The following is a 27,372-nucleotide window of genomic DNA, read 5'->3' on the forward strand; positions in this document are numbered from 1 at the left end:
CACACAGCTTGGCCAGTCTCTGTTAGCCTCCTCCGTGGGTTCAGCTGGTGGTTAATCTTGGGCTGGGCTGGGCTGAAGCTGGCCAGCGTCTGGTACCTGTGTTCCTCTTGCTTGGGCCTGTTCACATGCCAGAGGTAGCAGGCTGAGACAGGAAACGCGGACGTCTCTTGAGGGTCTTGCCTTGGGATTGGCCAAGTCCATTGAAGGCGTGGGAAAACCAACTCCCCCTGCCAGTGGGCACTGCCGTGAAATCGCAGCTTATTCCATCTACCATGGCAGCTGTCTTCTCTCCGCATTACAGAAGAGGAGCTATGGGTCCCGGAAGCTGAGTATCTTGCCCACGCTTCTGTAGTTGATGAGGAACCAGGACTTGCTCCTGGCTTTGTGGGCAGGTGGCGTCAGTGAAGATCTTGTCCTTGGAAGAGCGAGGTTGTCAGCAGAAAAAGAAGAGATCCTGCTTTGGATGTGTGTGGGTTCCACAAAGAACACAAATCTCCATGATTTCAAACGACATGTGGCATTGGTTGAATGTGCTACACAAGACCTCATTAAAGTGTCAAGAAGCAAGACGTCACTTTTAGGGCTGGAGTGCTCTTCAGCGAAGCTGTGGCATTCACTCACCTCGTGTGCATTCAATAAGGGGGACTGTGGAAGCCCTGTTGCATTCGAAGTACGGCGCTGAAGAAGAGCTTTTAAAGTACCCTGGGCTGCCCACAGAGCACACAAGCCTGTCCAGGAAGCCCAGCCAGACTGCGCCCTAGAGGCAAGGGTGGGGAGACTTGGTTTCGTGACTAGTCCTGGAGAAGGACGTGGTGCTGGGTAAAGTATCGAGGCAGCAAAGAGGACAAAGTCGACGGGATGGATGGATACAGTGGGCCAAACTCGTAAGAGCGTGAGACTTGGGGGAATAGTACACAACTTTGTGGAAAAGACCACCCACACCTGCGAAACTGGGGGTGGGTGGGGCAGGATCCCTGGGACTGAGGGGGCCAGAGAGGCTGTGGGCCCAAGTAAGCACATAGCCCTCTGAACTGCCTCTGACCAGGAGCAGGGTAAAGAGTAAGAGTCCCAAAGCGTGCTCCCTGCCTTCATTCTAGCCCACCCTCTGGCTGGGGGAAGGCGTGGCTGAAGGTATTGGTTGAGCTTATTGGCTGGGTTGAGCCCTCCTGGGTGATGTCATGAGGCTGGGCCAAGTTTGGAGTGTCCAGTTATACCTCCCACCTGGCTTAGGGGGCATGCTGCTTGGGGTCTCCACAGGTGTCTAATGGGTGTCTGATTTCTTTCAGCCACCCTATGGGTTCCTTTGCAGGCATGGTAGGGACAGCCCTCCTGTCCCTAAATATAGCTACCTCAGCCCCACCTCACCCCCGAGTTTTCACTTCCACCCCATGTCCATCCATCTCCTCCTCTTACTCCCCCACCCCCAGTTCCATCCTCTCCCCTGTCCTGTACTCTGCGCTGGTCTCCAGAGGAGCTCCTTGTCCTCAGTCTCCAGAGGGTTCAAGGCCACACATGCCCCACAGGTTTCTCTGCACCCATCACAAGAACATCCTCCAGTTCCCAGGTTCGAGGATATCGTTCCTCCCCTCCACCTTGTGCGTCCAGCTCACCTCAGGATGCCCAGCTCCCCAGGAGCCCCTGTGGTCAAACCCCCGCCCCCCCAATCCCCTGCAGCTCAGGTGGTCTGTATCCCTCGTACCTGGGGCTATCCTCGTCTTAAAAGTTTCTAGAAGACTCTCTGCCATTGGTTGGCTCTTGTTTCTTGACCTCCCCAACGACACTGGGAGCTCCCTGGATCCTGAGGCTGTGGCCAGCGCACAGAACAGCATTGCTGGAGGACAGGCTGCTGGCTCAGCAGTGCTGGGGCACCCATATTCCTCTCGGGAGACGTCCTCACGGTTCACTGGTGGCTGCAGTGTGGGGTAGGAGCCGTGGTAGTGTCATGGTGACCCGCATGGTCGGCAGCTCCGAGGGAGAAAGACTGGCCTCTCTACTCCCGTCAGCAGTCGGTCTCAGAAGGCCACAGGGGGTCACTGTGAGTCAGCGCTGACCTGATGGCGGTGAGAGCGAGTGGTGTTTGGTGTTCTGCCTCCATGCGCTCCTGCCTGATTACTTTCTCCCTGTTGCCATATTTCTCCAAACCAGAAACCAGTGCATGTGGCATAGAATGGGACTTCGGAAACCTCGTGGAAGAATTGCATTATCTCTTAATCCCATTTTCCAGGAGATTTTTATGTATTTTTAATCATTTTATTGGGGGCTTGTACAACTCATCACAATCCATACATCCATTCATTGTGTGAAGCACACTTGTACATTTGTTGCCCTCATCATTCTTAACATTTGTTTTCTACTTGAGCCCTTGGTATCAGCTCCTTGTTTTTTTCCCTCCCTCCATGAACCTTTGATAATTCATGAATTATTATTTTGTCAAAAAACAAACCAAAACATTATTAGTCATATCTTACACTCTCCGACATCTCCCTTCACCCGCTTTTCTGTTGTCTCCCCCCCCCCCCGGAGGGCGTTATATGTAGATCCTTGTAATCCATTCCCCCTTTTGTACCCCACCTTCCCTCCACCCTCCAAGTATCGCCACTCTCACCACTGGTCCTGGTCCTGAAGGGGATCATTTGTCCTGGATACCGTGTTTCCAGTTCCTATCTGTACCAGTGTGCATCCTTTAGTCTAGCTGGATTTGTAAGGTAGAATTGGGATCATGGTAGTGGGGAGGGGAGGGAAGAAGCATTTAGAAGCTAGAGGAAAGTTGTATGTTTCATCGTTGCTACACTGCACCCTGGCTGGCTCGTCTTCCTAGGCGATTTTTAAAGCACCGCCTGCATGTTTTCTTCAGGGGAACAGTAATGGTAATGGCATACGTGGGGGACCGTCTGCCTCAAATTGATGCTGCTGTGTTCTTCCTCTGGTGCCCGGGCCTCTTGGTTATGGATCCTTGTCTCTACAGCAAGGGCTTGGGGATGAGGACCCTCTTGGGTGTCATGGTCCCCCACAGGCCACCCCAGAAGCCCTAAGGACTCTAGGCCTGTGACTGCTGGTGATGAACCCTCTCCCCTGCCCCCCAGATGACGTGCTGACTAAGGACGCAGGCGAGTGCGTGATCTGCCTGGAGGAGCTGCTTCAGGGAGACACGATAGCCAGGCTGCCTTGCCTCTGCATTTATCACAAAAGGTACCGCACATCCCAGAGGCCACTGGGAGGTGGGGGACGGGGCCATGCTGCCTTGTGGGTGCAGGGTGCACACCGGTCTGTCAGCTGAAGTGCCAGGGCATGGGCTGGGGTGGCCAGCGCTGGTTGAGTGCTGCGGGGGTACAGAGTGGAGCCAGGGCTGAGGTGCCCCCCTTTACCTGGGAGGTGGTTTCCCCATCTGGCTCTTCAAGGGCCCCCACTCTGAGAGTAAAAGCCTCAGCAGTGCAGGGGAGGTGCCCTTGGACTGTGTTCTCAGGGACAGGACAGGAGGCAGTGGATCACTGCCTCTTAGGCCCAGCTCTGCAGGCAGCTGTGCTCAGCAGGGCCAAGGCCTCACTCTGGTGCACACCACACTGCGAGTGGCGGGCCCCTACCCCTGGCTCCTCCAGCCTGCGCTGAGGATGACTGCTAGCCCGAGAGTGATCATCCAGTGACACGCAGGCACCGGTGCAGCTGGACAGGCTCCCCAGGGTGGCACTAACCAGAACCAGAGTAAGGAAATTGCTGGCCCTGCGGAGAATATGCAAATCAGTTGTCCAGTTCCTGTCTTTGAAAATACACAGCTGTTGATTTACAAGTCAGAAAGCTGTCTTGGGCAACTGCTGCCCCCTATCGTCTCTCAGTGCTAGGCCAAGCCTTCCTGACAGGCTCTGCTCCCTGTGGCTGCTGGGAAGGGAAGGGACCAGCTACCCTGGCAGCAGAGCTGGGCGGCAGCATTAGGGTCTCCAGAAAAGCACCCCCTGGCGGGGATAGGGTAGGGTGGGGTGGGTGGGTGCAGGCTTCAGCGCTCCTTTGACCAGCCACCCTCAGACCCAGCAGCCAGGGTCATCCGTCATCTTTGCTCCTGCCTCCCTCCCTCCCTCCAGACCGTAGAGATGGCTGCCGCCGCCCTCACCCATAATGCACAGCTGGTGCTTCCTCTGCGCTGGCCACAAGAGTGTTGGTCCTCCTTCCCTGCCCTGCAGGGCCAGCCCCCAAGAACTGCCTGGTTGGCCACTGCTCTCCACCCAGCTCAGTTATTGTAGGGGTGGGGTCCTCCCTCCTCTCTGCTTTTAGAGACTCAGCCATGTCTCCCCAGGGTCCTCCCAGGAGAGGTTCAGGGTGATTCTCCCCGCCCCCCAGGAATTCAACCCTCTGAAAGCACCTTGCACGAGCAATCTAGCTGACTGTGTCTCCCTTGCCCCCTACACTCAGTTGCATAGATTCGTGGTTTGAAGTGAACAGATCTTGTCCAGAACACCCCGCGGACTGACCCTGCCGGGCATGCTCACTGACTCCTCTCAGAGGTGAGCCTGTCGGGGTGTCCAGGCATGGGGGACATGGGGCAAGGACACGATACAGACCATATGTACACACGAAGGGTGGCCATGCCCAGGGTCACTGCCCTGCGTGAGTCTAGCCCTCACCTCTGGCCATCTCCTGAACCCCGGTGGCTGGGTATTCATCGCACCCAGTCTCTGTGCGGACACCGCCCTCCCTCGATGAGAACCTGCTTGTCGACAGCCATCTTTCTGCTGCTTCAGCCCAACCAAGGCCACTTCCCTGGTGCCTCCTGCTTCCAGATGAGTCCCAGGCCTCCAGGCCCAATTCAGCCCGCCCGCCCCCCCCGTGGCCCTGTTACCCTAGCCTCCCCTGGCATGCCTTCCTGGGTCACCCTCACCAATGGCCTCTCTCCTCTCCACCTCCCCCCCTCGGCAAACACATCCCCCAGGGAAGTCCAAATCCCTGCCTCCACCTTGCCGCACATCCAAAGGTTTGGGGGTATCCTTTCTCTTTTCTCTCCCCTGCCCCTTTCATTTGTTCCCCACTAGGTTTATTGTATTTATTCCCAGTAAGCTCCCAGACAGCTGATGATGTCAGACAAATCAGGGACATCTGCTCTTTTTACCTTCACTTCAAACCCTGACCACCTGGGAGCAGGCGGCTGCCAGGGTGAGAGGAGGCAAGGGGGAGTGAGTGGAGCCCGGCGCTGGACTGCGAGCCCCAATTCCCGGCATGATGTTTGGCTCCAGGGGCCTCCCCCACCGACCGACCGACCAACCAACTGATGACGACGGGAACGCAGACGCCCGCCCCAGCTGGATGGCATGAGGCGGCCCTCTGGCCAGGCGGGCACCACTTATTTATTGCGATCCACTCTGGGACAGACTGGCCCTGTGCCAGCCAGGAGGCTCAGCAGACATTGGAGAAGAGCTGAGCTTGGGACCCCAGTGGGGACAGGGTCCACCCCTCCCACACTGACTGGAGAATGACTCTTCCCCCTCCCATGCCTCCCCCAGGACACCCCATAGGATGAGCTGAGCTAGTCTGAGAAGAAGGCGCTGACCGCCCCCCTTCCTTTGCCCCTTGTCCCAGGAGGGGAAGGGGCCTTTACTTCTTGGCTCACCTTGGAAAGGCATTGTGGGTCTGTCTTTAATGTGTTTACAAAAAAAAATTATAAAAAAACAAAGTCTAGTGTCGACTGGTGTTTTTCCTCGTGATGTTTACAGATTGCTGCCCAACTATCACCCGCTAAGTGACAGAAAACAGCCCCGCCCCAGGTTTGTTCCTTTTCTGTTTCCCTCCCACCCCCCGGGGGACCCTGCAGCCAAAAAGCAGCCCATCGAGAACCTGCCACCCTCTACCTGCCCTTCCTCCGTGATCCCCTCTCGGTCTCGGTCGGCTCTGGGCCCTGAGCCCTCACAAGTGTCCCACAAAAACGCCCGGGCATTTGTCTCAGGCTCTGTGGCCTCCACCCCCCACCCCCCACCAGGAACTGTAAAAAACGGGGGGCAGACTTAGTTAAAGCTTCCCAGCCTCAGCCTCCCCGTTTTCAGGCAACTCTGAGAACCTTTTAGCCATCGCCCTTCATGTGGCATCAGCCGTGCCATATAGGTTTCTGTATTTATATATTAAAAAAAGAAAAAATCGTATAAAATGTAAAAAAAATGTTCAGAGCTTGGGAGAAGCAAGCTTTCTTCATTAGTCAAGGTGTTTTGATATGGTATTAAAATCATGTCTGATAAAAGCTGCACGGTGTGGTCTTATTTCGGGGGCGTCAGGAAATGAAGCAAAGCCTGTCTCCCTGCTCACCCCCTTCCGGTGACTAGCTCTGGACTATACAGGTGTGAAGTGGGGCTCTGAGGGTCTCCTACTATGCCTGGGGTGGGGGGGGGAGGGACAAGTGTGATGTTGCTGTTCTGGAAAGACCCGCACGGGCAGAGGTCTGGCAGCCAGTGGAGGTTCTGACCTCCAGGTGCTGGCTGGCACATGCCCGCTGCCCACACCCTGCCAGCCTGTTGCTCGAGACTTGTCTCTGCTGACTCACGGGCCAGCCCCACTCCAGCCCAGAAGAGGCCTTGGACTGGGACGAAGCCAGTGCTGAGCCCTTGAACCAGAACCAGCCACTCGTGGCTCACAGAAGTTGGCAAACTTGGCTGGGCGGGCAGTGGAGGGCAGGGAGCAGCAGTGCCAGGCAGAGGGCAGGCTGCCGGGGCTGCCTCTGCTGCACCTCAGACCTGCCCCGTCAGTTGTGCAGCTGCCTCCGGCTCGGCCCGCCCTCCAGCAGAGTGCCGGCCAGACATGAGGAGTACCTGGGCAATGTGAGCTCGGGCGCCCCATGCCCCGGGGGAGGAAGGCCAAGCTGGCGGGTGAGGAGCTCAGGCCTTCGTGGCAGCTCCAGCTGGGATGGAGACCAGGGCCCCAGCCAGCACCCCTGAGGGGCAGCAGCCTGCAGCTGGCTAGCATGTCTGCCTTCAGGGCCTCTGCATCCTCAGCATAATGTTGGGAGAATCTCAGATTCCTCGAGTGTAAAGGGGATACAGCCCGCAGCAAAGCTGGTGGGGCAGGCACAGCTCAGCCCCGCCTGTCTCCTTGGCTGACCCCTAGGCCTGCAGGCCATGCCAGGTGCCCCAGCGCCCCTTGGACTGGTCTTCGGGTGTCCCTGAGCTGGCTGGAACCGATGCTGGTGCAATTACCAGCTTCTTCCACCTACCACCCACGCCTTTCACTGCCACCCTCTGCCAGCTGCCTTGGCCTCCCCACTTTGGTTGGTTCTTGGGGCAAAGAGGAAGCCTTGGAGCCTGGGCTTCCCAGGTGGAGCTGGGATTTGCCACCCCCATACTGACTGCTAGCAGTTTTCCTCCTGCTCTGCCTTTGGGGAGGAGCCGCTGGGAAGTGACTGCTGCCGGGTGTGCTGTGGGAAACACCTGGACACCCTACCCAGCCATCCTTCTAATAAAGTGTTCAGTTAAGGATGGGGTATTAATGTTTTATTAACTTGGTGGTGTAGTGGTTACGCATTGGGCTGCTAAACCCACAAAATCAGCCTTTGGAAAGCACTCCTCTGGACAAGGGCTGTCTACTGCCATGAAGGGTTTACACTGACCCACAGTGGCGGTCCTGCCCCACCCTTTATGGTCACTATGAGTCAGAAATGCTCAGGGCAATGAGGGGCCCAGACACCCAATGCTTGGGTGCTTAGCTGCTAACTGAAAGGTAAGTAGTTCACACGCCCAAGCTGCACCGAAGAAGAAAGACCAGGCATTGTGCTTCCTAAAGGTTTTACCACTTTGGAACCCCCATGGGGTAGTGTGCCCTGTCCTGTAGGGTCACTAAGTCAGAATGGCCTTGTGGGCGTACAGCAATGTAAGGTGCGGGACCTTGTCCTTATGTTCATGTACAGAGGGGGCTCTGTCATGAACTCTGTAACAACTCTACATGCTTGGTCCCCAAAATAGACACACAAAGGAGGCAAACATTTATTGTGGCCTCTTCGGTGGCTGGTATTTCCATGAACAACATACAATTATTCACATGTTTCTGTGCACTGAAAATTTTCCTTGGTAAAAGCTTTTGGGGTAATGGCCATTTGCTGAGCATTGGAGGGCACATAAAAGAGGATGCAGCCCCAAAGGGGGTGGGGGGCAGTCAAGAGCACAGGAGCTGAGTGGGTTGGGGGGAGGAGTCTGCACTAGCCCGTGGCACAGCCCTGGGCCTGCTTCATTCGCCGTATTAGAGAGGCTGTCTGTCTTTGGAGCGAGGGTCAGGAAGGCTGTCTGGGGTACAGCCCTTTCCCAAGGTGCCAAAGGCCCAGAGGGCACGGGAGATGGGAAGGCACTGCAGGGGTTGGCATCCAAGGCTCAGAGCTACAGGCCCTGCCAGGAAGGGCCAACCCCAGCTAGATGCTGCTGAGCTTTCGTGGCGACCGGCACCCTCTTGTGGGCTTTTGGGGGAACAACCGCCGAGTTCCACCGGCGGAACTGCTGGCAGCACGGCCGCGGAAGGGAGCCGGCCCAGACTGGCAGAGGCACAAAGGTTGGTAGCTGCAGGTACTGCTCCCTGGAGAGGCGTGTTACTGGGCGGATCACGTCACTTCCACATCTAATGGTGAGCTCTGGCCCCTGGGGTTAGGCATTTGGCTGCCCATGGAGGAGCTGGGCAGGCTGCATGCAGGGTACGGAAGGGCAGTGCCCAGGGGTGGCCTCCCAACAGCTGCCCGTGTTCCAGGCAGTATGGGTTCACCTGAAGGGCTGCTGTCCTGGAGCATCAGGTTCCTGTCTGCAGCTGTTGGGGTCCAGCTGCTGGGTCCTCTCGGTGGGGTAGGGAAGGGACCCAGTTGGAGGGGCGCTGTCTTAGGCCTGGAGGTGGATCTAAGCCGCCCCATCCTCCCCAGCCCAGGCAGGACATGTACACGCAGAGGAGGCAGTATCTCAGGAAGGACCCTGAGTCATTTACTAGACAAGTGTCCCCACCCCAGGACACTCAGGGGACCAGGGAGGAGCCAGAGACCCAGGTTCCCCACCCCCACCTGACCCGGGGGGTGGGGTGGGGGGTTCAGAAGACTGGCTGGCTGGGCTCTGGAGGCGGCCTGAGTGCAGGGGTCCCACATGCACAGCCTCTCACAACACCTTGCCTGGGTTCATGAGTCCCTGGGGGTCCAGCGTGGCCTTGAGCTGCCGCATGGTCTCCACACCCACAGCCCCCACCTCTTCCTGTAGCAGCTGCCGCTTGCCCAGCCCAATGCCATGTTCCCCAGTGCATGTCCCGTGGAGAGCCAGTGCCCGCCTGGAGGCCAGCAAAGGTCTTCAGCGTGACCGCCCCCCACCCCCCAGCATGCCCCCATCAGTTGCCCTCTGCTCCTACCTGCCCAGCTGCTGTGCGAAAGCCTCCGCCCTGTGCAGCTCCTCCGGGTCTTCAGGGTCCACCACCAGGATGCAGTGGAAGTTTCCGTCCCCCACGTGCCCCACAATGGCTCCTGGGGTCCCGGAAGACAGAGCTGCTGCCTCCAGCCCCACTCACCTATCCACCCACCAGGATCCCAGAGAACAGGCCAGACCTGTGAGTCCTGAGGTCTTCAGGTCCTCCTTAGTCTGCACCAGGATCTCCGGCAGCCGGGAGATGGGCACACATACATCAGTGGAGTAGCCCTGGGTCAGGGGACAGGGCCAAGAGCTGAGGGTGAAGGCCCAGAGTGGAGGGTAGCAGGCACTTGGCTCCAACTCAAAGCCTCTCATCAGGAAACTTCCTGGTGGGCCTCGGAGCCTCAGCTCCCTCCAGATGGGCCCAGCTGCTTGCAGCCCCATACTTTGGGGACTCCCATGGGCCATTCCCCAGCTGGATCCCTGGATCCCCAGCCATGGGGCTGATGCTAACACCTGCCCTGCCTTTCAGGAAGCCTTCCTCTTCACAGTGCGCAAGCACGCTGCCCTGGGCTTCCAGCTCGCTCTGCCCCAGAGCCTCTGAACAACTTCTGCAGGGGGTAGCCTGCAGCCAGGGTCAGGTTTGGGGGTGTCTCTGGGCCTCAGTCTGCTGCTCCACACAGGAGGGGGCAGGCATGCCGGCCCCCAGCCCCCTCACCTTGGAGCCAGGCCGCAGTGCCAGGATGGCGTACCAGGCGTTGTGCCGCGCCGTCCAGAGCCGGCTGCGCTCCTCGGCCTCCTTGGCCCATGCAAAGTGGGAGCCCCCGTTGTGCTGGGTGATCTCCTCTGTGGGTTGCCAGGGAGTTGACAGCAGGCCCTCCATGGGGTCGGGGGAGGGGGGAGCCTCCTGCCATCCCCTTCCTTCCCCTGCAGCGCCCGCACCTGCCCGCTGCAGCTGCTCGGCCAGGGCCTGCTGGGAGCCGTGGAACTCCAGGAAGAGCGTGGGCGCCACCAGGCAGCTCAGCTTGCCGTGTCTGCTGCAGGCGGCCATCGCGACGTCATCCAGGAACTCTGGGAGCAGAGCAGACCGAGGGTGCAATGGCTCAGACCTGGGCCCAGAGCGGTTTCTGGGGGAGCCCTCCAGAAGGACACAGCCCCTGCCTCACCGATTCGGGCCACGGGCACCGCGGCCTGCAGGATTTGCACGGTGCTGTCCACGGCAGCCTGGACGCTCGGGAAGGCACACGTGGCAGCCAACGTGGCCTCAGGAGCAGGGTGCAGGCGCAGGGTGGCAGCTGTGATAAGGCCCAGGGTCCCCTCAGAGCCCACAAAGAGCCCTGTGAGGTTGTAGCCGGCCGCACTCTTCCTGGATCAAGGACACACAGGTGGATGAGCAGTGCCCGGTCCAGAAACGGCCTGGGGCCGAGCAGTGTTGGGGCCCGTAGTGACAGGGCTCTGAGTGGGCCCTGGGATTCAGGGCACCCATGCCCTGGGGCCCTGCTAAATGCAGATTGGAGCCTGCGGGCTAAGCTAGCCTCCCTTGTGGCCCTGGACTGCCTGGGTGCCCTCTCAAGGGTGTGCCTGCATGTACGTATGCATTCGTGTGTGTATATGTGTGTGCTAGAGACAGGCTCTGTGCACCACCGCCCACGTCCACCGTCACCGTGAGCACATGCCCAGCACTGTCCAACTTTGCCCTCCAGATAGCGTTTCAGACTCCCAGGCCCAGCAGGAGGTGCACCTCACAGCAGGAGAGCCTATCTCTGGGGGTGAGGGGCCTGGGGGCGCCCCCTCAAGCCTCCACACCACAAGGCCACAGTGGGACACTTACCGGAAGTGCCGGCCTGGGCCGGCAGTGTGCAGCACCTGCCCACTGGGCAGCACCACCTCCAGGTTGAGGACATTTTCCCGCATGGTACCATAGCGCACAGCATTGGTGCCCGAGGCTCCGGTGGCAGCCATGCCACACAGAGAGGCGTCTGCCCCTGGATCTGTAAAGCAAGTGTGGGCGGAAGGCAGCCTGGGTGGACGGGGAGGATTCAGGTGCAGTCCTGCCAGCAGGGAGCCCCAAGGTGAAGGGAGAATTCAGGGATGGGGTGTCCCTGGCCTACCCACAGGGAACCAGAGACCGGTGTCCCGCAGGTGGGTGTTGAGAGTTTTGCGGGTCACGCCAGGCTGCACCACCACCGAGAAGTCTTCAGGGTTTAAGGCCAGGACCTGGTCCATGTGGGTCAGGTTAATGCAGACGCCTCCCTGGCAGGAAAAGCTGGCTGAGTGCAGGGCCCCATGGGCGGCACCTTGCCCAGGGCCGAGGGGTGTCAGGGCTGCTCCTGGCCAGGGGTCAGGGGAGCCTCACCATACCTGCACAGCACAGACTCCACCTTCCAGTCCTGTCCCCGTGCCAAAGGGGATGATGGGCACACCATGGCTGTAGCACAGGGCTGTCAACCGGCTGACCTGGTCCACATTCTGGGGCCAGACTACGGCGTCAGGGGCCTGGCACCTAGAATCAGGCAGGCAACTCAGGGAGGCAGGCACCCTGGGCTCCCCGCTCTCCTACCTGAGGGCCGCTGCACAGGGTGAGGGCCCAGTGGAGATGCAGAGGAGGGGCCAGGGTGACACGAAACAGGTGAGGGGGGGACCCCATTCTACCCACCTGTGCATGGACTCGTCTTTTCCATGCTGCTCTCTGACTGCAGTGGCCGTGGACACGTGGGAGGGCCCCACCACCGCCCTCAGGGCAGCCACAAAGTCCGGGCTGACAGCGCCCTGGGGGAGGAGCACATGGTCAGAGAGTCACAGGGTCATGGCTGCCAGCATGTTCTGGGTACCAATGGCCTCCCCCCATCACTGGCAACTAAGCCAGGGGGTGCCCCACTGTAGGTAACCCCAATCTACTGGAGCATGCCCTTTCCAGGGAGTCCCCAAACACCCACCGCCAGCCCCTGAATAAAACCAGGGTGTCAACAGGGGGTTCCTTACCAGCCCTGCCCAGCCCAGGCAAAGGGCCAGCCCGAGGCCCAGGCACCCAGGAGAGACCAACAAATGGAGCCTTCCGAGGGAGAAGCCGGCTGTGGGTGCCCTGCCTCCCCACTCTAGGGAGTTCTTCCCATGTTATAGAATGTTGCACACGCATCCTTTCAACACACCTACTGATATATTTGGGAGCCCAAGCGTCCACACACGTTTCATCGGGCATCCCTCCAGGCAGATGTGGGACCCCGGACCACACTGGGCACCATGCCCATAAGGATCGCGGACCGTGCCCAGTGGCCCTTTGGCCAAGGTCACAAGGAGCTAAGCAGGAACCAAGCGCGGTCCCCACCCTACAGGCCTACCTGCATCCCCCTAGAGCAGTACCTCCTCCAGGGGCTAAACCCCCAGGTCGCAGCCCGGAACAGGAGGGCCATGGCCGGGCAGCTAGGGTTGTGGGCTGGGGAGGAGCGCTGCCCCTCGCTCGCGCAGCGGCCCGCCCCTGGGCCGCGCCGGGGGTGGGGCCTGCTTAAGGTGGCCGGCGCTTAAGGTGGCCCCCGCTAAGCGGTCTGCTGGGCGCCAGGCGGCAAAGCTGAGGTTTAACCGACATGTGGGGAAACTGAGGGACGGCGGCCGCCGCAAAGTCTTCTTGGAGTGCTTAGAGCAAGCACAAGCTCGCTGCCATCTCTTTGACGGTCCTGCCAGCTCAGAACATATCTGAATTGGAGATTCATTTTATATCTGGCAACTTGACCGAATTCTTGGGATTTGATTAATTCGATGGTTTTGTGTGGGATTTTTTTCCCCCTCCTCTAAATGGCGGATACATAGAGTCTTATTTCTTGCCTCACCCGCAAGGCCAGCAGTTCGAACCCACCAACTGTTCAGTGAGATAAAGATGAGGCTTTCTGCTTCTTACGGAATGAGTCTCAAAAACCCAGAGGCAGTTTTATAGGGTCACTGGGCGGGAATCCACTAGAATGTAGTGAGTTTTGAGTATTTGGAATCTCAAAATACTCCTTCTTTCTCAGTATTGTAATGCGAATGCAGATTCAGCTGCAGCCGGAAGTTCCCAGGTGAATAAGAAGGAATACTTATTTGCAATAACGCGACACTGCCTAACTCCAAGGATTAGGGTTACTTAGCGCTCGAGTTTATTTCCCCAGTCCAACTGAAATAAGAACAAGCTGAGAATATTGCTTCAGTATACGGAAACGTAACAGTTTCTAGCAGTTTCCTTCTCCAAGCATTTGGAAAGATTTTCGACTTTTTTTATTTTGTCTAAACCCTAACCCTTATCGACGGTCTTTTAAAAAATTTAAATATGTTCTTAATGCCTGTGTGTATTTGTTAATGCAAGACTTCAAAATACAGTGGCTGATGTATTTGCTTTAGGATTCCCTTTCGTAGGCTTCAAGACGGTTCACTTAAGTTTTTGTTTCTCGGTCCATGCCAGGTTTGTGTATTTGGGGAGAATTAACCAAAAACTCAAACTCTGCAGCCCAAAGGATTTCGCGGCGTGGCGACTGCAAGTGTTAAGGGACTGCTACTCACAACCTATTCTGGGGGAAGGGAATTGTCCTGGCGCAGAGACGACCACGGACGGCTCCTTTCTAACAGCTGAGCGGAGGTGTAGACTTTCCCCCGAGTCCCTTAAGATGCGGCCCCGGAGGCCTATGGGAAACGTAGTCCAAAGAAGTCGAAGGACCACCCCTTGGAGGACCCTGGGAACAGCAGCGGCGTCTGCACATGCGCAGTGCTGGAGCGCGCCGGCGGCTACCCTTCCCCCACCTCCAAGTGCGAGTGGGCGACAGGACCCCGGTCTCCGGGCGTCTCTGCCACCACGCGCCGTGACCCGACCTCGCCCCGAGCCGCGAGCGGCGGCTGTGCCCCTGCAGGTACGAGAGGTCTGCCTGGCAGCTCTGCAGAGCCTGGGGGCCGCGGGGATGGGGTGCAGGATGGGCGCGTGCCCATGCGGGGTGGGAGCCCAAACTTCGGCGACTCGCGGCCGCCGGTGACCCTAGGGGCAGCGTGCGAGGCTGCGGGGCGCGCCCCCTCCAGCCGCACGGCCGGGCCCTCGGGCGCGGAGGCGGCAGCTGTGAGGGCCGGCTTCCTCCCTTTGTCAGGAGGAGCGCCTCCGGACGCGGCCAGGGTCCCCCGCTGCGCGGGAGCGAGTCCGGAAGCCGCGCGCGGGCGCCGCGGGGGGCGCGGGGCGAGGCCCGACCCGGGCGGAGCCGGGCCGCGCGGCCAACTGGGCGCCGGAGACGCCGCGGGCCCGGCCGGGGCGGGGAGAGGCTCGGGCTCGCCCGTCGGCTGGGGCGTGCCTAAAGTGGAGCCTCCGCGGCTTCCCGCCCGCTTGACCTCGCTGCCGCTCCTAGTCCCTGCTCTGCTCAGGTGGGGGGATTTACCCAAGGTCATCGAGCCAGCGGCCACTGCCTGCTGCAGCTTTCCAAGCATGTGCCTTCTGAGGTGCCCCGACCCCCTCTAGGAAGCAGGGCCCGAGGTCAGGATTGATGCCGGCAGGGAGCGCCCCTCTCCTGCCCGAGCATTCACGCCCGCGCTCCAGTCATTGGACTGGAATCCACATTCCCCCTACCGTGAGGGGGGCTTCCCAGAGCCAGACCTGCCGACCTGCAGATCCCTCCCCCAAACCCAGCACTGTCCGGTGGATTCTGACTCACAGGGAGCCCTGTGCAGGGGCTTCTAAAATTCTCTACAGGAGCAGACAGCCTCGTCTTTCACCCGAGGAGTGGCGGGTGGATTTGAACTGCTGGCCTCGAGGTTAGCCTAACCCAGAGCACCCGGAAAACCCCGTCTCACTGTGCCCTTGAGTCGATTCGACTTGCTGTGGGTGGCTTTGGGCCCCCTGTGGGTTTCTGAGACCGGGAGTCTTTGGCAGGAGTAGAAAGCCTCATCTTTCTCCTGAGGAATGGCTGGTGGTTTTGAACGGCTGACTTGGTGGTTAGCGGCTCGGTCCGCTTTGGGCTCCTGTAGAAAACTCTGGAGCAGTCACATTCCCTCGCGTGAGTGGAGACTCCGCTGGATGGTACAAGTTCCTCCTCTTTGACCTTCCCTGTCCCTTTGTGTCAGCACTGCCCTTTCTTCACCCTCCTGGCCCTCCCCACTCCCGCCTAGTCTGTTGCCCGCCCGCCTGGGGGTCGTGAGCGAGGGAGCCACCAGTTACCCTGGTCCAGCCTTGAAGAGGAGCCTTCTTTTCCTGGGGACCAGGGGCGGAGCTTTGTCAGCCGTCAGGCCCCGCCCCCAGCGGGAGGAGGCCTGTAATTGGCCAGGATGGCTTCCTGCTCCTCTCTGCCCAGGGACAGGTTTTTTGGTGGGTTGGTTGGTTGGGTTTTTTTAAAAATCACTTTATCGAGGGCTCTTACAGCTCTTATCACAATCCATCCATCCATCGTGTCAAGCACATTTGTACATACGTTGCCATCATGTTCACAACATTGCTTTCTCCGGGAGCCCTTGGTATCAGCCCCTCGGGTTTTCAGTTTTCACTCCTCCATCATGTTAGGGTCATTGGCTTTATTCTTCGTGTGCCTGCCTTCCGAAAATCCCTCCTGCCTGATTGTGTCAGTCGGATGCCTGACACGAGGCTGCACGTCGCTCTCCTGGGGTGCTGTCGGCTTTAGGTGCTGTTGATTGGCTCTGACTTGCGTCGACCAGCCCTGTGCCCGGTCCGGTGCCAGCCTCTGTTGCCCCTGTCTGCTTCAGGGCGCTCCTCTTTACTTGGCGTTTACTTTCTTCCTACGACTTACTGGTATGGTTATCTCCTCTCGCCCATTTCCTGGAAATGTATCCGACCTTTGTACTTTTAACAGTGATTAGTAACTCAGGGTCCGCAGACACAGGAAGGAGACCCCTCGGTGAAGGACATGGACGGGGCAGAGGTGGTGAGGGTGGTGCAGGACTGGGCGGCTTTTTGCTCTGTTCTGAGAACGGGCTCAGGGGCACCCAGCAATAGCAGTCACTAATATGCCCCCCATCACCAGACGCCATCTGGCCCGTTCCACCCTTGGCAACCTTGAGCTGCCGATGGCAGAGCTCCATCGGCTTTTACTTCGCTCGGATGTTGAGGTCGGCGTCCAGGCTTTTCTTCTGAGGTGCCTCTGGACGGGTTCGATGCCCCACTCTCCTTACTAGCCAAGTGAGTGCTTGTCAGTCGTTCGCACCCCAGTAACCTCCCCACTGGTGAGAACCAACAGTTCATTGTAGCCTCCTCCCCCCCACCCTCCCGGGTCGGATTTGCTTCCCGGTTCTTTTTGTAATTCGACTTCACGTTTCAGCCTTCAAATCAGTGTTGTTTTTACATTGTCGTTAACACTTGTGTTGTCCTGGTGTGCTTTCCCTGCCCGGCTGCCACACTGAGAAAAAAGGTCCTTTGTGGCCTGCTCAGAGGCTCAAGCCCACAGGTGGCTGTGGCAGCATGGTCCTTTCTGCCCCCTCCAAGGAGGCCCAGAGCGTCCCCCTGAGGCCTGTGACCAGGCGGCATCCAGGGACTCCCCACTGCCCCAGTGGCTCAGTGACCCCGTTGTCGGACTGTCAGATGCACAGTCAGCAGTTGGACGCCAGCAGTCACTCTGCGAGAGATGGGCTGTCTGCCCCGTGAAGACTTAGTCTTGGAAACCCACAGGGGCAGTCAGTTCTCCCGTCCTATCGGGTCACCATGAGTTGGCATCGACTCGCTGGCAGTGAGTCTGGCTTTGGTTCTGACCTGTCCTGTATTGTATTGTGGTCGGGTTGGATTCCCGTGAATTTTCGGAATTCTGAGGCAGAGCGGATCTTTACTAATAGTGTTGCTTTATTTATCTTTCTGTTCCAGCTCTGCCTTCACCCCAAAGCTGTAGAAAATGAACCGATTCCAGGTGAGTTGTTGGATTCTTTCCCGGGTGGGTTTTCAGGGCACTGGAGGATGTTGATAGGCTCCAGGGATTGAAGTAGAGAAGCAGAAGTAGAAAACCCAGTAGCAAGCAGGCAAGCCTTGCTCGTTGTGTTTCCTGTGTGTTATGCAGACCGGCTCCTTGCTTCCCTCTTGCTGGGCCGAACACATTGCATGGGCCTTCAGGCTGCCAGCACCGCCTGGGTCTCTTCTCCTTTCCGTCCGTCCTTCTTTCTGTCTACTGGTCTAGGTATTTCTTACTGGCCTGTGTTCTTCACTAATCTTCTCTTCAACTGTGTCTTAACCAAATGTTTGGTTTTTTTTAATCCTATTTTTGTGGCTTGGGTGTGGCGAGGTTTTTCTTTGTGCCCACTACTTGGGATTAAAATTGGCACTCCCTCATCTGCATTAAGTATCCCAAGCTTTTCATTAGCTCTTGATGCCATCCTGTTTGTTGTCACTAAGCCAGCGCTTAACTTTGTAGCACTTCTCTGGGGCTTATCCCTTAACCTCTGAGCCTCCGTCTGCACGCTCCTCAGCTCTGGTTACAGTGCCTATCCTTGTGGAAACAAAGCTGTGCTCGTGTTAGACGTATGAAGAAGCTGAGTAAATTTGTCACTCTTTCTGAAAGTGAGTTTCGGAGACAGGACAAGACCGAATAAACAGGGTGTGTAGCTGGTCTTGTGTAAATTGGGGGCGGGGTGGTATGAGATTCTGTTTCCCTCGGGCCCGGGCCGAGGGAATGGCAATGTACCATTTCAGGGCTCGGTGACGTTCACGGATGTGACTGTGGACTTTACTCAAGAGGAATGGGAGCACCTGGACCCCGCACAGAGGATCTTGTACATGGATGTGATGCTGGAGAATTACAGCAACTTACTCTCAGTAGGTAAGGTGGCGGTGCCATGGTTGAAGTGCTTGGCTACAGTTCAAACCCATCAGCTGCTTCCAGGGAGGAGACGGGCCGTCTCCTTCTGTAAGTGGGCAGCCTTGGAAGCCCCGCAGGGCAGCATCGCGGAATCCATTCCACAGCTGCACTTGGATTTGGGGTTCTGAATTACTGAGGGCTTGGGCCCTGAGTGTGGGGGATCAAGTAGAGAGGTGGTATAGCCCCTGAAGTCCAGTTTGCTTGTTTTCAGGGTCTCGGCACCTCGAGCATTTAAGAGCTCCGTGTCTCTCGCGGGCTCTCTGAGAACATCCCCCAGACGCGATGTGAGAGCTGGTGCAGGGAGGAGAACCATGCAGAGCAGCCACAGACCCCTAGTCCAGAGCGTCCCTGAGGGGAGCGGGAGGGTTGGGAGGAGAAGCCCGGGGGGGGGTGTGTGGACAGGACTGCCATCTGTCTCTTTAGGAACCTCTAGAGGTGCCTGGGGACGCTGCGTGCCCTGCTGCAGGCAGGGAGCACGGCACCTCTGATAGAAGCTAAACCTCACGGAGCGTGTGGTCCTGTTGTCCCAGCGGCTGGTCTTTGGATGTGCACAGCATCGCCTCTGGAATGTGCGCCTTCCTGGGTCTCACCAGCCGGTTATGAAAGCGCCCCTCTGCAGAGACCAGGGGTCAGCTTGCCTGTCCACCCTCAAGGAAGTTACACTGGTGGTCTCAGGGGCACTGTGGCTGCCGCTCTAGGCCCAGGGTTGTGAGGTCAAGGGGTGGTTGCCGACCTCAGGCCTCGGCCCTCGACATCTTTGTCTCCTTGCTTCCCAGGTCCTTCCCTGCTCCCTGTGGGGTGTCCTGGAGGACACGGGGCCCTCCTTCCTCCCTCCAGCCACCAGCTGCTGGGTCACCTGCACCCTTTGCTGCCCTTCGTCTCCACCTCACCTGCTCCACCACTTAAAATCTTTTTTTTTTTTTTCTAAAGTGTGATTTGGCTGAAAGTCTGCGGAGGAAATTGGTTTTCCATTGACCGGTGAGAGGCCTGGCGTTTCGCTCCATGGCTTCAGTGGCAGCTCAGCCGCCCCTTTTCCACTTCGGCCCCGTGTTGACCATTTCCCTGCTGCCTGCCTCCTGAGGGCAAAGCACCCTCCGCATCTCCGGTGGTCAGGGGTTCGAAGGCAGGTGCGCCTCGTTGACGCCGTTGTTGACCTGCGGAGCTGAAAGCTCGGCCATCAACCTCAGGCTTCCTCCAGCCTCTCTCCACGGGCTTTGTGTTTTCCTTACGAAAATTGGCCCCAAGCGAAACAGCCCCACAGTAGAGCTCATGTGGGGACCACCCCCCCCTTTCCAGAGTGAGAAACAGCACCTGTCCCTGTATTCTCTCCTAGAAGTGTGGAAGGCAGACGACCAGATGGCGCGGGACCTCAGGAACCCCGACAGGCAGGACAGGCCGTGTCTCGTCCTCAGGAACCAATCCCCCCGGGAGGAGAGAGGTAACCTCGTGGAGAAAGCGTTCCGTCTGAGCACGGACTTCGCTGCTTTGAGACAAGCACCTTACAGACACGACCTCCATGAAAAGGCGCTGCGGGGCAAAGCCGACCTGCTGAGACGCCACGGGAGCTGCGCCGGCAAGCAGGCCGAGGAGCGCGGTGGTGGGGGCTTGGGGAGAGCCCTCCTGTGTCTGAAGCGGGAGCAGGCCTCCCCGGGCCCCGAGTGCCCGGCCTTCAACGGGAGCGGGAGGGCTCCGGGCCACCCGGAAGCCCTTTTCAAGCATCAGCAAATCCAAACCCTGGCGCAGCCCTTCGTCTGCACCTACTGCGACAAGGCCTTCTCCTTCCGATCGCTGCTCGTCAGCCACAAGCGTATCCACACGGGCGAGAAGCCGTACGGGTGCAGCGTGTGCCAGAAGACGTTCTCCCACAAGGCCAACCTCATCAAGCACCAGCGCATCCACACCGGCGAGAAGCCCTTCGAGTGCGCCGAGTGCGGCAAGGCCTTCACGCACCAGTCCAACCTCATCGTGCACCAGCGCGCCCACCTGCAGAAGAAGCCCTACGAGTGCCGGGACTGCGGCAAGACCTTCGCGCAGAAGTTCGAGCTCACCACCCACCAGAGGATCCACACGGGCGAGCGGCCCTACGCGTGCGCCGAGTGCGGCAAGACCTTCTTCAAGAAGTCCAACCTGATCATCCACCGCAAGATCCACACGGGCGAGAAGCGCTACGCGTGCGCCGAGTGCGGCAAGTCCTTCATCCAGAACTCGCAGCTCATCATCCACACGCGCACGCACACGGGCGAGAAGCCCTACGCCTGCGCCGAGTGCGGCAAGACCTTCAGCCAGCGGTCCACGCTCCGGCTGCACGTGCGCATCCACACCGGCGAGAAGCCCTACACGTGCCCCCAGTGCGGCAAGGCCTTCAGCCGGAAGTCGCGGCTCAGCGTCCACCAGAGAGTCCACACGGGGGACAAGCCCTGAGGCGGCACCCGATGTGGGGGGCAGCTGAAGGAACACAGTGTGCGCACAGCATCGCTGAAGACCAGCGTTGTCCCGGGAGTGAGCGCGACGCCCAGCCGAAGAGCCCCGCGCAGAGGATGCCCAGCTGTAAATAGACCACCTCGGCTGCCCTCGGTGAGCTGAATGCCCCAGGCCACAATGTGGAGGGCGCATGGTGCGCGGACAGGGCGGCACTGTGTGGTGGCGGTTTGTGAGCCGATGTCATAGAACACACGCCCCGTGCGCACGTGAATTGAGCACAGTCACGGGGTGGGTAGGGAGGGGGTGTTGAGACTCGCCCGCATGACCATTAGGACACATCAGAGAAGGCGCCTCTTAAGTGCACACACCACGTGTTCTTCAGTGCTCGGACAGCCAGGTGCATTCAGAATGAAATGCGGCCCAGGCCAGCGGTGGCATGGGGGGAGCCGCTCTTTCTCCCACCACTTGCCCAAGCACGGGAGCTGGTGAGACCTTGGTCGAGACCTTGGTCATCCAGCTGCCTCTTCTGCAGACAAAAAGCCATGTTGATGTTGTCACTTGCTTCTGGGTTCGCAGAGGATTTACTAGAAGAGTCGATCAAAGTGTTCGTGTCTGAGGCCAGTTGGGAACAGAGAGTGTCATTACCCAGTACACACCACACCACCGACACACCCGCTCTTCCCCCCCATCTCTGGGTGGGGCATCTGCACACAAACGCATGAGTGCTACCAAACAGTTGTGCCCCAGAAACGTGCCCCCCATTGTTATCCGTGTGCTGCCTCGTCTCTCATATTGACGAGTTGTCTTGCAGAGGCGTTAGCTACATTTCAGCGGCTGGAGATTAATTTATTTGCGTTAACTGTCGAGAGAGGTCTGACTTGTTGCTTTTTGAGGTCCTCATTTTCGAAATGAGACAGCTCCTTGTTCTGCTGTTTACTGTAGGCATCTGTCCCTGGAGGCCCATTGTCTATCAGCCTGCAGCTTGTCCCTCTGGAGCCAGCTTGAGTGTAATGCTGTATAACCCGGCCTGTTCCCACTGGCCTCTCCATCCAGTGTTGGATGATCAGTGTTTTAAAACTGCCTCTCCTCCTGCGTGCAGCTCAAAGACACACAAGCCCAGGCTTTCCCTCGGTCACAGAGCATTCAGTTGGGCTGACCGCTGCAGCCCTGGTTGTCCTTTCAGTTCATTTTGATGGGCTCCGACCACACGGAGTCTCCAGGTCCCCGTGTTCCTCTCGCCCAGTGAGTAGGGAAGGCAGAGAGGTGCCGATAGCTCCCAGTCTTCTGACTGTGCGCAAGAGAAGCCTGGGCCCTTTCAGGGCGTTCAAGGCTGCAGATGCTGCAAAAGACCGCGACTCTGAAGGAGAAATTTAGAGAGGGGGTTGGTTCAGTCGAGTCAAAGCGAGGGTAATTTATGGAGTCCTCCTGACCTTTGAACCAAGCACTGTCTGGACAGGAGTGTCCGTGGCTTCTGTGCACACCCAGAAGCCAAGGACGCAGGAGAGGTTAGTTTGGCACTCTGCCGCCAGAAGTGTCCCTTGGAAGCACCTCGTGGCAAAGCAGGGATCTGTCTTCACTTTGGCGACATCCTTGCAGCCTGGCCTCTGTCCCTGAGAAGGGAGTGAAGTGCCAGCACTGAAGCTGAACTTTGTCAGTATGTGCGGCGAAGCAGAAAGCAGTGGCCCACACTAAACCCAGTCACTGCCGGCAGTTCTCGCAGTGGCCCTGTAGGCAGGGTGGAACTGCCCCTGTGCGTGTCCAAGGCTGGCTCTTAGGGGGTCAAAAGCCTCATCTTCCTCCCCAGGAGCAGCCGGGGGCTTCTAACTGCTGGCCTTGTAGTTGGCAGCCCAACATGGAACCTGCTTTGCCACCGGGACTCGACAGGTGGCCCACCCAGAACTACTGGTGGAGGCAGGGAAGGGGTGCAAAAGTTCAGGAAGGGACCACTCCTGCTGGCCTTGAGGTCAGCGTGATGTGACAGCCCTAACGGGAGGCTTAGAACCACAGGAACGCTGGGGAGTGGGCACGGAGTAACTGAGGAATTCCAGCCCGGCGTGGGCGGTAGGGGGGCTGCCACAGCCCAGGGCTATCATACAGAGGCCAGCTGCTTGCAGTTATCCGAACATAACCCCGTGATGGGTCTTGAAGGTTAGACCCTACGTTCTTGGGGCCAGCACAGGTGGACTGCTAACCAGTGCTGCTCAGGTGTGCCCATGAAGGAAAGAGGCCGGATGCTGGGCTGTTAGATCATGGCCCTTTGCTGAGTTTCCAGGTCTGCGCCAGTGTTGCACCTGGAGCCCATGGGCTGGAGGAGAGGCCAGTGTTCAGTGTTTTCCAGGCCTTACCTGCAGGGACCAATAGCTACTTGATACATGACCGTGCACTGGAGGAGGGGAACACCCAAACATTTCAAGGATTGTCAGTGGTTTTTAAATATTGGTTACATGTTGAAATGATATTTTGGATATATTGAATCAAATAAAATATATTGTTAAATTTAATCCATCTGTTTTTACTTTTTAAGGCAACTGAGTAATTTGAAACCGTGCGTTTCACTCATACACTATGGCTTTTGAATGCCAGCGGGTTGCAAAACAAAGCTGAAAACAGCTTACTGCTGGCAAGTAGTAGCTTCGGCATGTATGACAGTAGAAATGTCCTGGAGAATTTGGCTGCCACTTTCCTCCTGAGGAGCAGTCTCTGCTGGTGGGTTAGCACTTAGCAAGCGCTGAACCACCATTGCAATGTTCAGGCTGGCCACCAGGTGGCAAGCTTATCCTGCAACGGCTCCTCTGCTGCCCAAGCTCGGCTGGTGGTTGGCGGTAGACCATTAATATTTTGTGCCAGTTTCTCTGGGTGTATGTGAGTCACGCCTCAGTCACTGGTCAGCAAATGGGTCCTAGTGTAATAATAGACTACATATCCCTGCCTGAGTTTAAGAGCAATTACCCTTAAAGGCCTGACTCTTATTTTTAATAGAGTCCAGCTTCTCATCACGATTTCCTTTCACACATTCATTTTCTACATCACGTTCAGCTGTTTGGTTCTGTTCGTGCCCTTAGTTACAGAAACAAGCCTCTGCCACGAGAATCGCAGCCTGTGTGAACCACCATCAGCACCTTCGGTTTCCAGGAAGCAAAGAAAGGTGAGGAGAGGGCTGCTGGGACTGCTGAGGGGCTTTACAAGACCAACCCTCGAGCAACTTCAGTGCGAAATGTGTGTGTGTGGGGGGGAGGTGCTGGGCAGAACGGCATCGCTGGACGGGATGGGTGGCCTGCGACGGCACAGTTGCATGGTGGTGAGTGAACAGGGCCCCACGTGCACAGAGCAAGACTAGCCACTGCATCTGTACAGATGCTTTATTGGGACGTCACAGTGGTGGGGGCGAAGGGCCCACAGGCTCAGTTGGCGGCCAGGATCTCCTGCACCCAGGGCATCAGCTCGGTGACACGGGCGTACACGGCAGGCGTGGAGGTGGAGCAGGTGCCACTGCCCCAGGACACGATGCCCACCAGGGTCCAGGCACCGTCCTTCTGGCAGACCAGGGGACCACCGGAGTCACCCTGGGGGATGGAAGGGAGTGTTACCGGCTGTGGAAGGGGGTATGGGGCCTTTGTGTGCCCAGACTTGGGGTCCAGGGTGGGGGAGGAGGAGGGGGTGCGGCTGCGCACCACTTGCTCTGGGACCTGGGTTCCCTCCAGCTCTGCCTCCATTGGAGGGGCCTAGGAGCAGGGGGCACAGCCCCCCACCCCTCCATCCTGGGCACTGTCTAAAGTACTGAAGCCCACTCTGGGGAGCGAGCAGAAAGGGGAGCCCTGGGGCTCTGGATTCAGTTAGCAGAAAGCCTTCGGGGGCGGGGCGGTACCATGCAGGAGGAGACTCCGCTTGCGCCCGCGCAGACCATTGTGTCGGTGATCTTGCTGCCCCAGTACTTCTTGCAGTCGGCGTTGGACAGCAGGGGCAGGGCCGCCTGCTGCAGCTTCTCGGGAGTCTTGTTGGCTGGAGGCAAAGGGGTCTGGGTCAGGGCCCGTTGGAGGATGCCCTGGGCCCCTGGAGACACCTGCCCTCCCCCTACACACTTCATCGGGCTCCGCCTGGATGCCCGCTCACCATTGTACTTGGTCTTGCCCCAGCCGGTGGTGGCGCAGAGGGAGCCGGCGGGGAAGTCATCCTGGGCGCTGGGCAGGCAGACGGCGGACACGGTCTGGGAGAAGCGGGCAGGTGTGGCCAGCTTCAGCAGGGTGATGTCGTTGCTGACGGTGAACATGTTGAACTTGGGGTTCTTGAAAACCTGGGGGCGCAGGCAGGCTTAAGTCAGGGGTCTGCGGATTCCCGGAAATATTTCATTCCGGGGGGAGGGGGCCTCTCAAGAGGCAGAACCCCCCCCAGGAGCTGCACAGCAAGAAGGCTTCCTCCCCAGGGTCTCTGGGCCTGATATACCTGGGCGATCTTCAGCACCTGGATGTCCTCGGCGTCAGAGCCCTGGTCAAACTCTCCAGCCACCACCAGGTGGGAGGTCCTAGGCAGGTACACAGGGAAGGGGCATTGAAAGCCAAGAATGCACTCTGCTCCCCACCCCCAGTGAGCCTGAGCCCAACTGGACCTCACCTGACCCCACAGTGGGCGGCAGTAACCACCCAGTCCTCGCTGATCAGGGAGCCCCCGCAGAAGTGGAAGCCGGTGTTGTCCTGGGGAGGGAATGCGGCGATCAGTGACTCCTCCCTGGGCAGTGTGCCTCCAGCCTGGTCCATACCGTAAAAGGGCACCCCCAACCCATACTCACCTGCAGAGACACCTGCCAGGGCCAGGAGCCAGGCACAGCATCCTCTCCATTGACAATCCTGGACAGGCCACTCAGCACAGGTTCGATGGTGGGAACACCGCAGCCTGTGGGGCAGCAGGAGAGGGCTGAGTCCAGGAGCTAAGGGGGCCCCAGACCCCAACCTCAGGTCAGTTGCCTACACCACAGGGCCCACCAGGTGGCTCCCTCCTTTTCTAGCCCCAAGGATCCCGCCCCCTCCCTGCCCAGACACAGGCAGCTAATCCCAAACAGCCCTCTGGGGTGGCAGCTGGGCCGGCCTGTCTGGAGAAGCCACGCTGCTGTCTTGTGGAGCTCAGGCCCGGAGCAACTGCCCCCCACCCTCAGTGACCTGAGGCCAGCTTCACAGGTCAGATCTCTCCCCCAGAGACTGGCAGGTCCCAGGGGACTCTAGAAACAACGCTGACAAACTGAAGGGAGAGCATTAAGCAGTGTTTCCACCGCAGTCACAAGCCAGGGAACTAGTCTCCACAATTCAGTGAGGGGCCGGCCGGCTCCACACCACAGGGGCAGCAGAGACACCGGGGCACCTGCTCTTATCCTCCCTCTCATACCTAGACCGACTTTTTCTAAGGACTCAATATCAAGTTGATCTACACAGTGTTGCGTGCGCAGCTGGTGACCAGCTGGACTCCTGGGGGCGAGGAAGGCGCGTTATAAACCAGAGCAGATGGCTGTAGCATAGGATTTAAAAACCCCAAAATGCCCGTGTTGTTTATGGGTACACGTGGAATGAAGATATTTTAAAAACCTGCAGAGAAACAGGGCTGCTTGTGAGTTCCGAGGAGGGCGCCTGGCTGGCTGTTAAAGAGACACAAGTGAAGCCCATCTGACAAGTGAGCAGCCGGCCAGCTGACCTACCTGCGGGCCGTGTCAGGAAGTCCCCCAAACGCTGATGCCAGTGACCGTCACGTCACACACCTCCCCAAGGGAAGCAGTGGCAGTCATCGTCGGACTAAAGGTAAGCTAATCCGTGCCTGACCAGTACAGCCTGAGGAGGTTCCAGGTCTCCAAGAAAGAAAGGTTCCCCGGCCCTGCTAGTTGTGACTGGACCGTCTGGGACAAGCAAGTGAAGCCAAGCCGTGTATCCCCTGCCCCTGTATGCCCCTCACCCCCGAACACTATGGTGCTGTCAAAGACTGGAAGGGCCAGCGGGCTTCTCTCCTCTGCCCCCTAGCACAGGGCAGCATGAGGGCCCCAGAGGCCTCCTCTCCGCACTGCAACCTCAACCGGCCCTCCGAGACCAGCCTCCAGTTGTCTTGCCACTTGGGCCCCCCTCCCTTGGCCAGGGACTCTCACCAAAGGCGGCCCCCACAAGGGCAAAGCAGCAGAGGAACCAGAAGCCAGCCATGGTGCTGTGGTCAGGAGGGAGATGTGGGGCTCACTGCAGAAGGCCCCTTCTTATCCCCCGGGGGTGCCCAAGCCCCGCCCAGTCTGAGGCCCACCCCCATACCGTCATTCAAGGACCTTGGGCAATAAGCAGGGCCCTCTCAAACAAGTCTGGCACTCAGCCGGGGCCACCCCAGCTTCTGGGAAAGAGGCAGCTGCAGGCCTCGCGGGGGCTGCTCATTGGTCGTGCTCCTGCCACAGGACAAGCCAGTGTGTCCCCGTGCCTGGGGGGCCACTCAGCCCAGCCGCTACCAGGAGGGAAATGACCCTGTAACCTCAGGAACTGCCCACACCCAGGGGCTGGGGCAGGTAGCCATGTCTCCCAGTGTCCACGGCAGCCTTGGGGCTGATTCACCATGTAAGAACCCACTGAGGACCCTACCAGATTGGGGCAGAACCCTGAGGAAGGGGCGGGTAGAGGGAGTGAGAGGAGGGGGTGACCAGTGATACTGGGGACCGGCTGACCAACCCCATATCCTGCCAGGCCCCTCGGAGCCAGACAAAACCCACCCACCCTCTGCCCAGAGCCAAGTCCAGTGCAGACAGCCTTGCCGTTCTCCTGTGCAGCAGTCCAATGCCTGACCCAGCGCACAACCAGGGCTCCTCTGAAAGACCCAGGCAGTGGAGC

General features: G+C 58.6%; 4 protein-coding genes across 13 annotated transcripts in view; 2 read left to right on the forward strand and 2 right to left on the reverse strand.

Annotated features, from left to right (window-relative positions):
• The window catches only part of ZNRF1 (zinc and ring finger 1), a 97,828-nt gene extending 92,172 nt beyond the window's left edge, over positions 1-5,656 (forward strand). The window contains exons 3-5 of one of the 4 annotated variants that reach the window (XM_075538054.1): positions 3,084-3,189; positions 4,402-4,493; positions 5,019-5,656. In XM_075538054.1, the coding sequence (XP_075394169.1) occupies positions 3,084-3,189; positions 4,402-4,459 (164 nt within the window). In that variant the 3' untranslated portion in view covers positions 4,460-4,493; positions 5,019-5,656. Of the gene's footprint in view, positions 1-3,083; positions 3,190-4,401 lie in introns of all 4 variants that reach the window. The other 3 variants (XM_075538055.1, XM_075538056.1, XM_075538053.1) reach the window with 3 other exon arrangements.
• Positions 5,657-7,932: 2,276 nt separating this feature from the next.
• On the reverse strand, positions 7,933-12,775 carry LDHD (lactate dehydrogenase D). Of its 6 annotated transcripts, none has more exons than XM_075537211.1 (11): positions 12,665-12,775; positions 11,983-12,095; positions 11,688-11,829; positions 11,438-11,579; positions 11,158-11,317; positions 10,493-10,692; positions 10,269-10,397; positions 10,045-10,172; positions 9,524-9,614; positions 9,331-9,442; positions 7,933-9,252 (listed from the first exon to the last, which is right to left on the reverse strand). In XM_075537211.1, the coding sequence occupies exons 1-11, from the start codon at positions 12,734-12,736 to the stop codon at positions 9,087-9,089; spliced, it is 1,455 nt and encodes a 484-aa protein (XP_075393326.1). In that variant the 5' UTR covers positions 12,737-12,775; the 3' UTR covers positions 7,933-9,086. The 6 variants fall into 6 exon arrangements, with proteins under 6 accessions (XP_075393326.1, XP_075393325.1, XP_075393324.1 ...); XM_075537210.1 differs by having other exon boundaries at positions 7,933-8,588; positions 8,710-8,775; positions 10,045-10,397; XM_075537209.1 differs by having other exon boundaries at positions 10,045-10,397.
• A 1,292-nt stretch (positions 12,776-14,067) lies between these two features.
• Positions 14,068-23,037, forward strand: ZFP1 (ZFP1 zinc finger protein). 2 transcript variants are annotated; one of them, XM_075536228.1, is made up of 4 exons: positions 14,068-14,197; positions 17,131-17,173; positions 17,950-18,076; positions 19,449-23,037. In XM_075536228.1, the coding sequence occupies exons 2-4, from the start codon at positions 17,159-17,161 to the stop codon at positions 20,534-20,536; spliced, it is 1,230 nt and encodes a 409-aa protein (XP_075392343.1). In that variant the 5' UTR covers positions 14,068-14,197; positions 17,131-17,158; the 3' UTR covers positions 20,537-23,037. The 2 variants fall into 2 exon arrangements, with proteins under 2 accessions (XP_075392343.1, XP_075392344.1); XM_075536229.1 differs by having other exon boundaries at positions 14,079-14,197; positions 17,950-18,072.
• Positions 23,038-23,880: 843 nt separating this feature from the next.
• LOC142431336 (chymotrypsinogen B) lies at positions 23,881-26,721 on the reverse strand. Its single transcript, XM_075536231.1, has 7 exons — positions 26,655-26,721; positions 25,320-25,423; positions 25,145-25,224; positions 24,977-25,055; positions 24,647-24,827; positions 24,402-24,535; positions 23,881-24,099 (listed from the first exon to the last, which is right to left on the reverse strand). The coding sequence occupies exons 1-7, from the start codon at positions 26,704-26,706 to the stop codon at positions 23,938-23,940; spliced, it is 792 nt and encodes a 263-aa protein (XP_075392346.1). The 5' UTR covers positions 26,707-26,721; the 3' UTR covers positions 23,881-23,937.
• Positions 26,722-27,372: the final 651 nt, after the last annotated feature.

The sequence above is a fragment of the Tenrec ecaudatus genome, chromosome 18 (genome assembly GCF_050624435.1).
Source record: "Tenrec ecaudatus isolate mTenEca1 chromosome 18, mTenEca1.hap1, whole genome shotgun sequence".
Taxonomy (NCBI): Eukaryota; Metazoa; Chordata; class Mammalia; order Afrosoricida; family Tenrecidae; genus Tenrec; species Tenrec ecaudatus.

Bases quoted from the DNA above. Each gene is read 5' to 3' on its own strand.
- LDHD (XM_075537209.1), bottom strand. From the start codon at position 12,736: ATGGCCCTCCTGTTCCGGGCTGCGACCTGGGGGTTTAGCCCCTGGAGG. The intron at 10,693-11,157 runs GTAAGTGTCCCA...TCCTTGATCCAG, and splicing joins GGCCCAGGCCGGCACTTCCG to GAAGAGTGCGGCCGGCTACA. The intron at 9,615-10,044 runs GTGAGGGGGCTG...CCCCTGACCCAG, and splicing joins CACTGCGGCCTGGCTCCAAG to GGCTACTCCACTGATGTATG.
- ZFP1 (XM_075536228.1), top strand. The intron at 18,077-19,448 runs GTAAGGTGGCGG...ATTCTCTCCTAG, and splicing joins CAGCAACTTACTCTCAGTAG to AAGTGTGGAAGGCAGACGAC.
- LOC142431336 (XM_075536231.1), bottom strand. From the start codon at position 26,706: ATGGCTGGCTTCTGGTTCCTCTGCTGCTTTGCCCTTGTGGGGGCCGCC. The intron at 25,056-25,144 runs GTGAGGTCCAGT...GTACCTGCCTAG, and splicing joins GCCGCCCACTGTGGGGTCAG to GACCTCCCACCTGGTGGTGG. The intron at 24,100-24,401 runs GTACCGCCCCGC...TCCATCCCCCAG, and splicing joins GCGGAGTCTCCTCCTGCATG to GGTGACTCCGGTGGTCCCCT.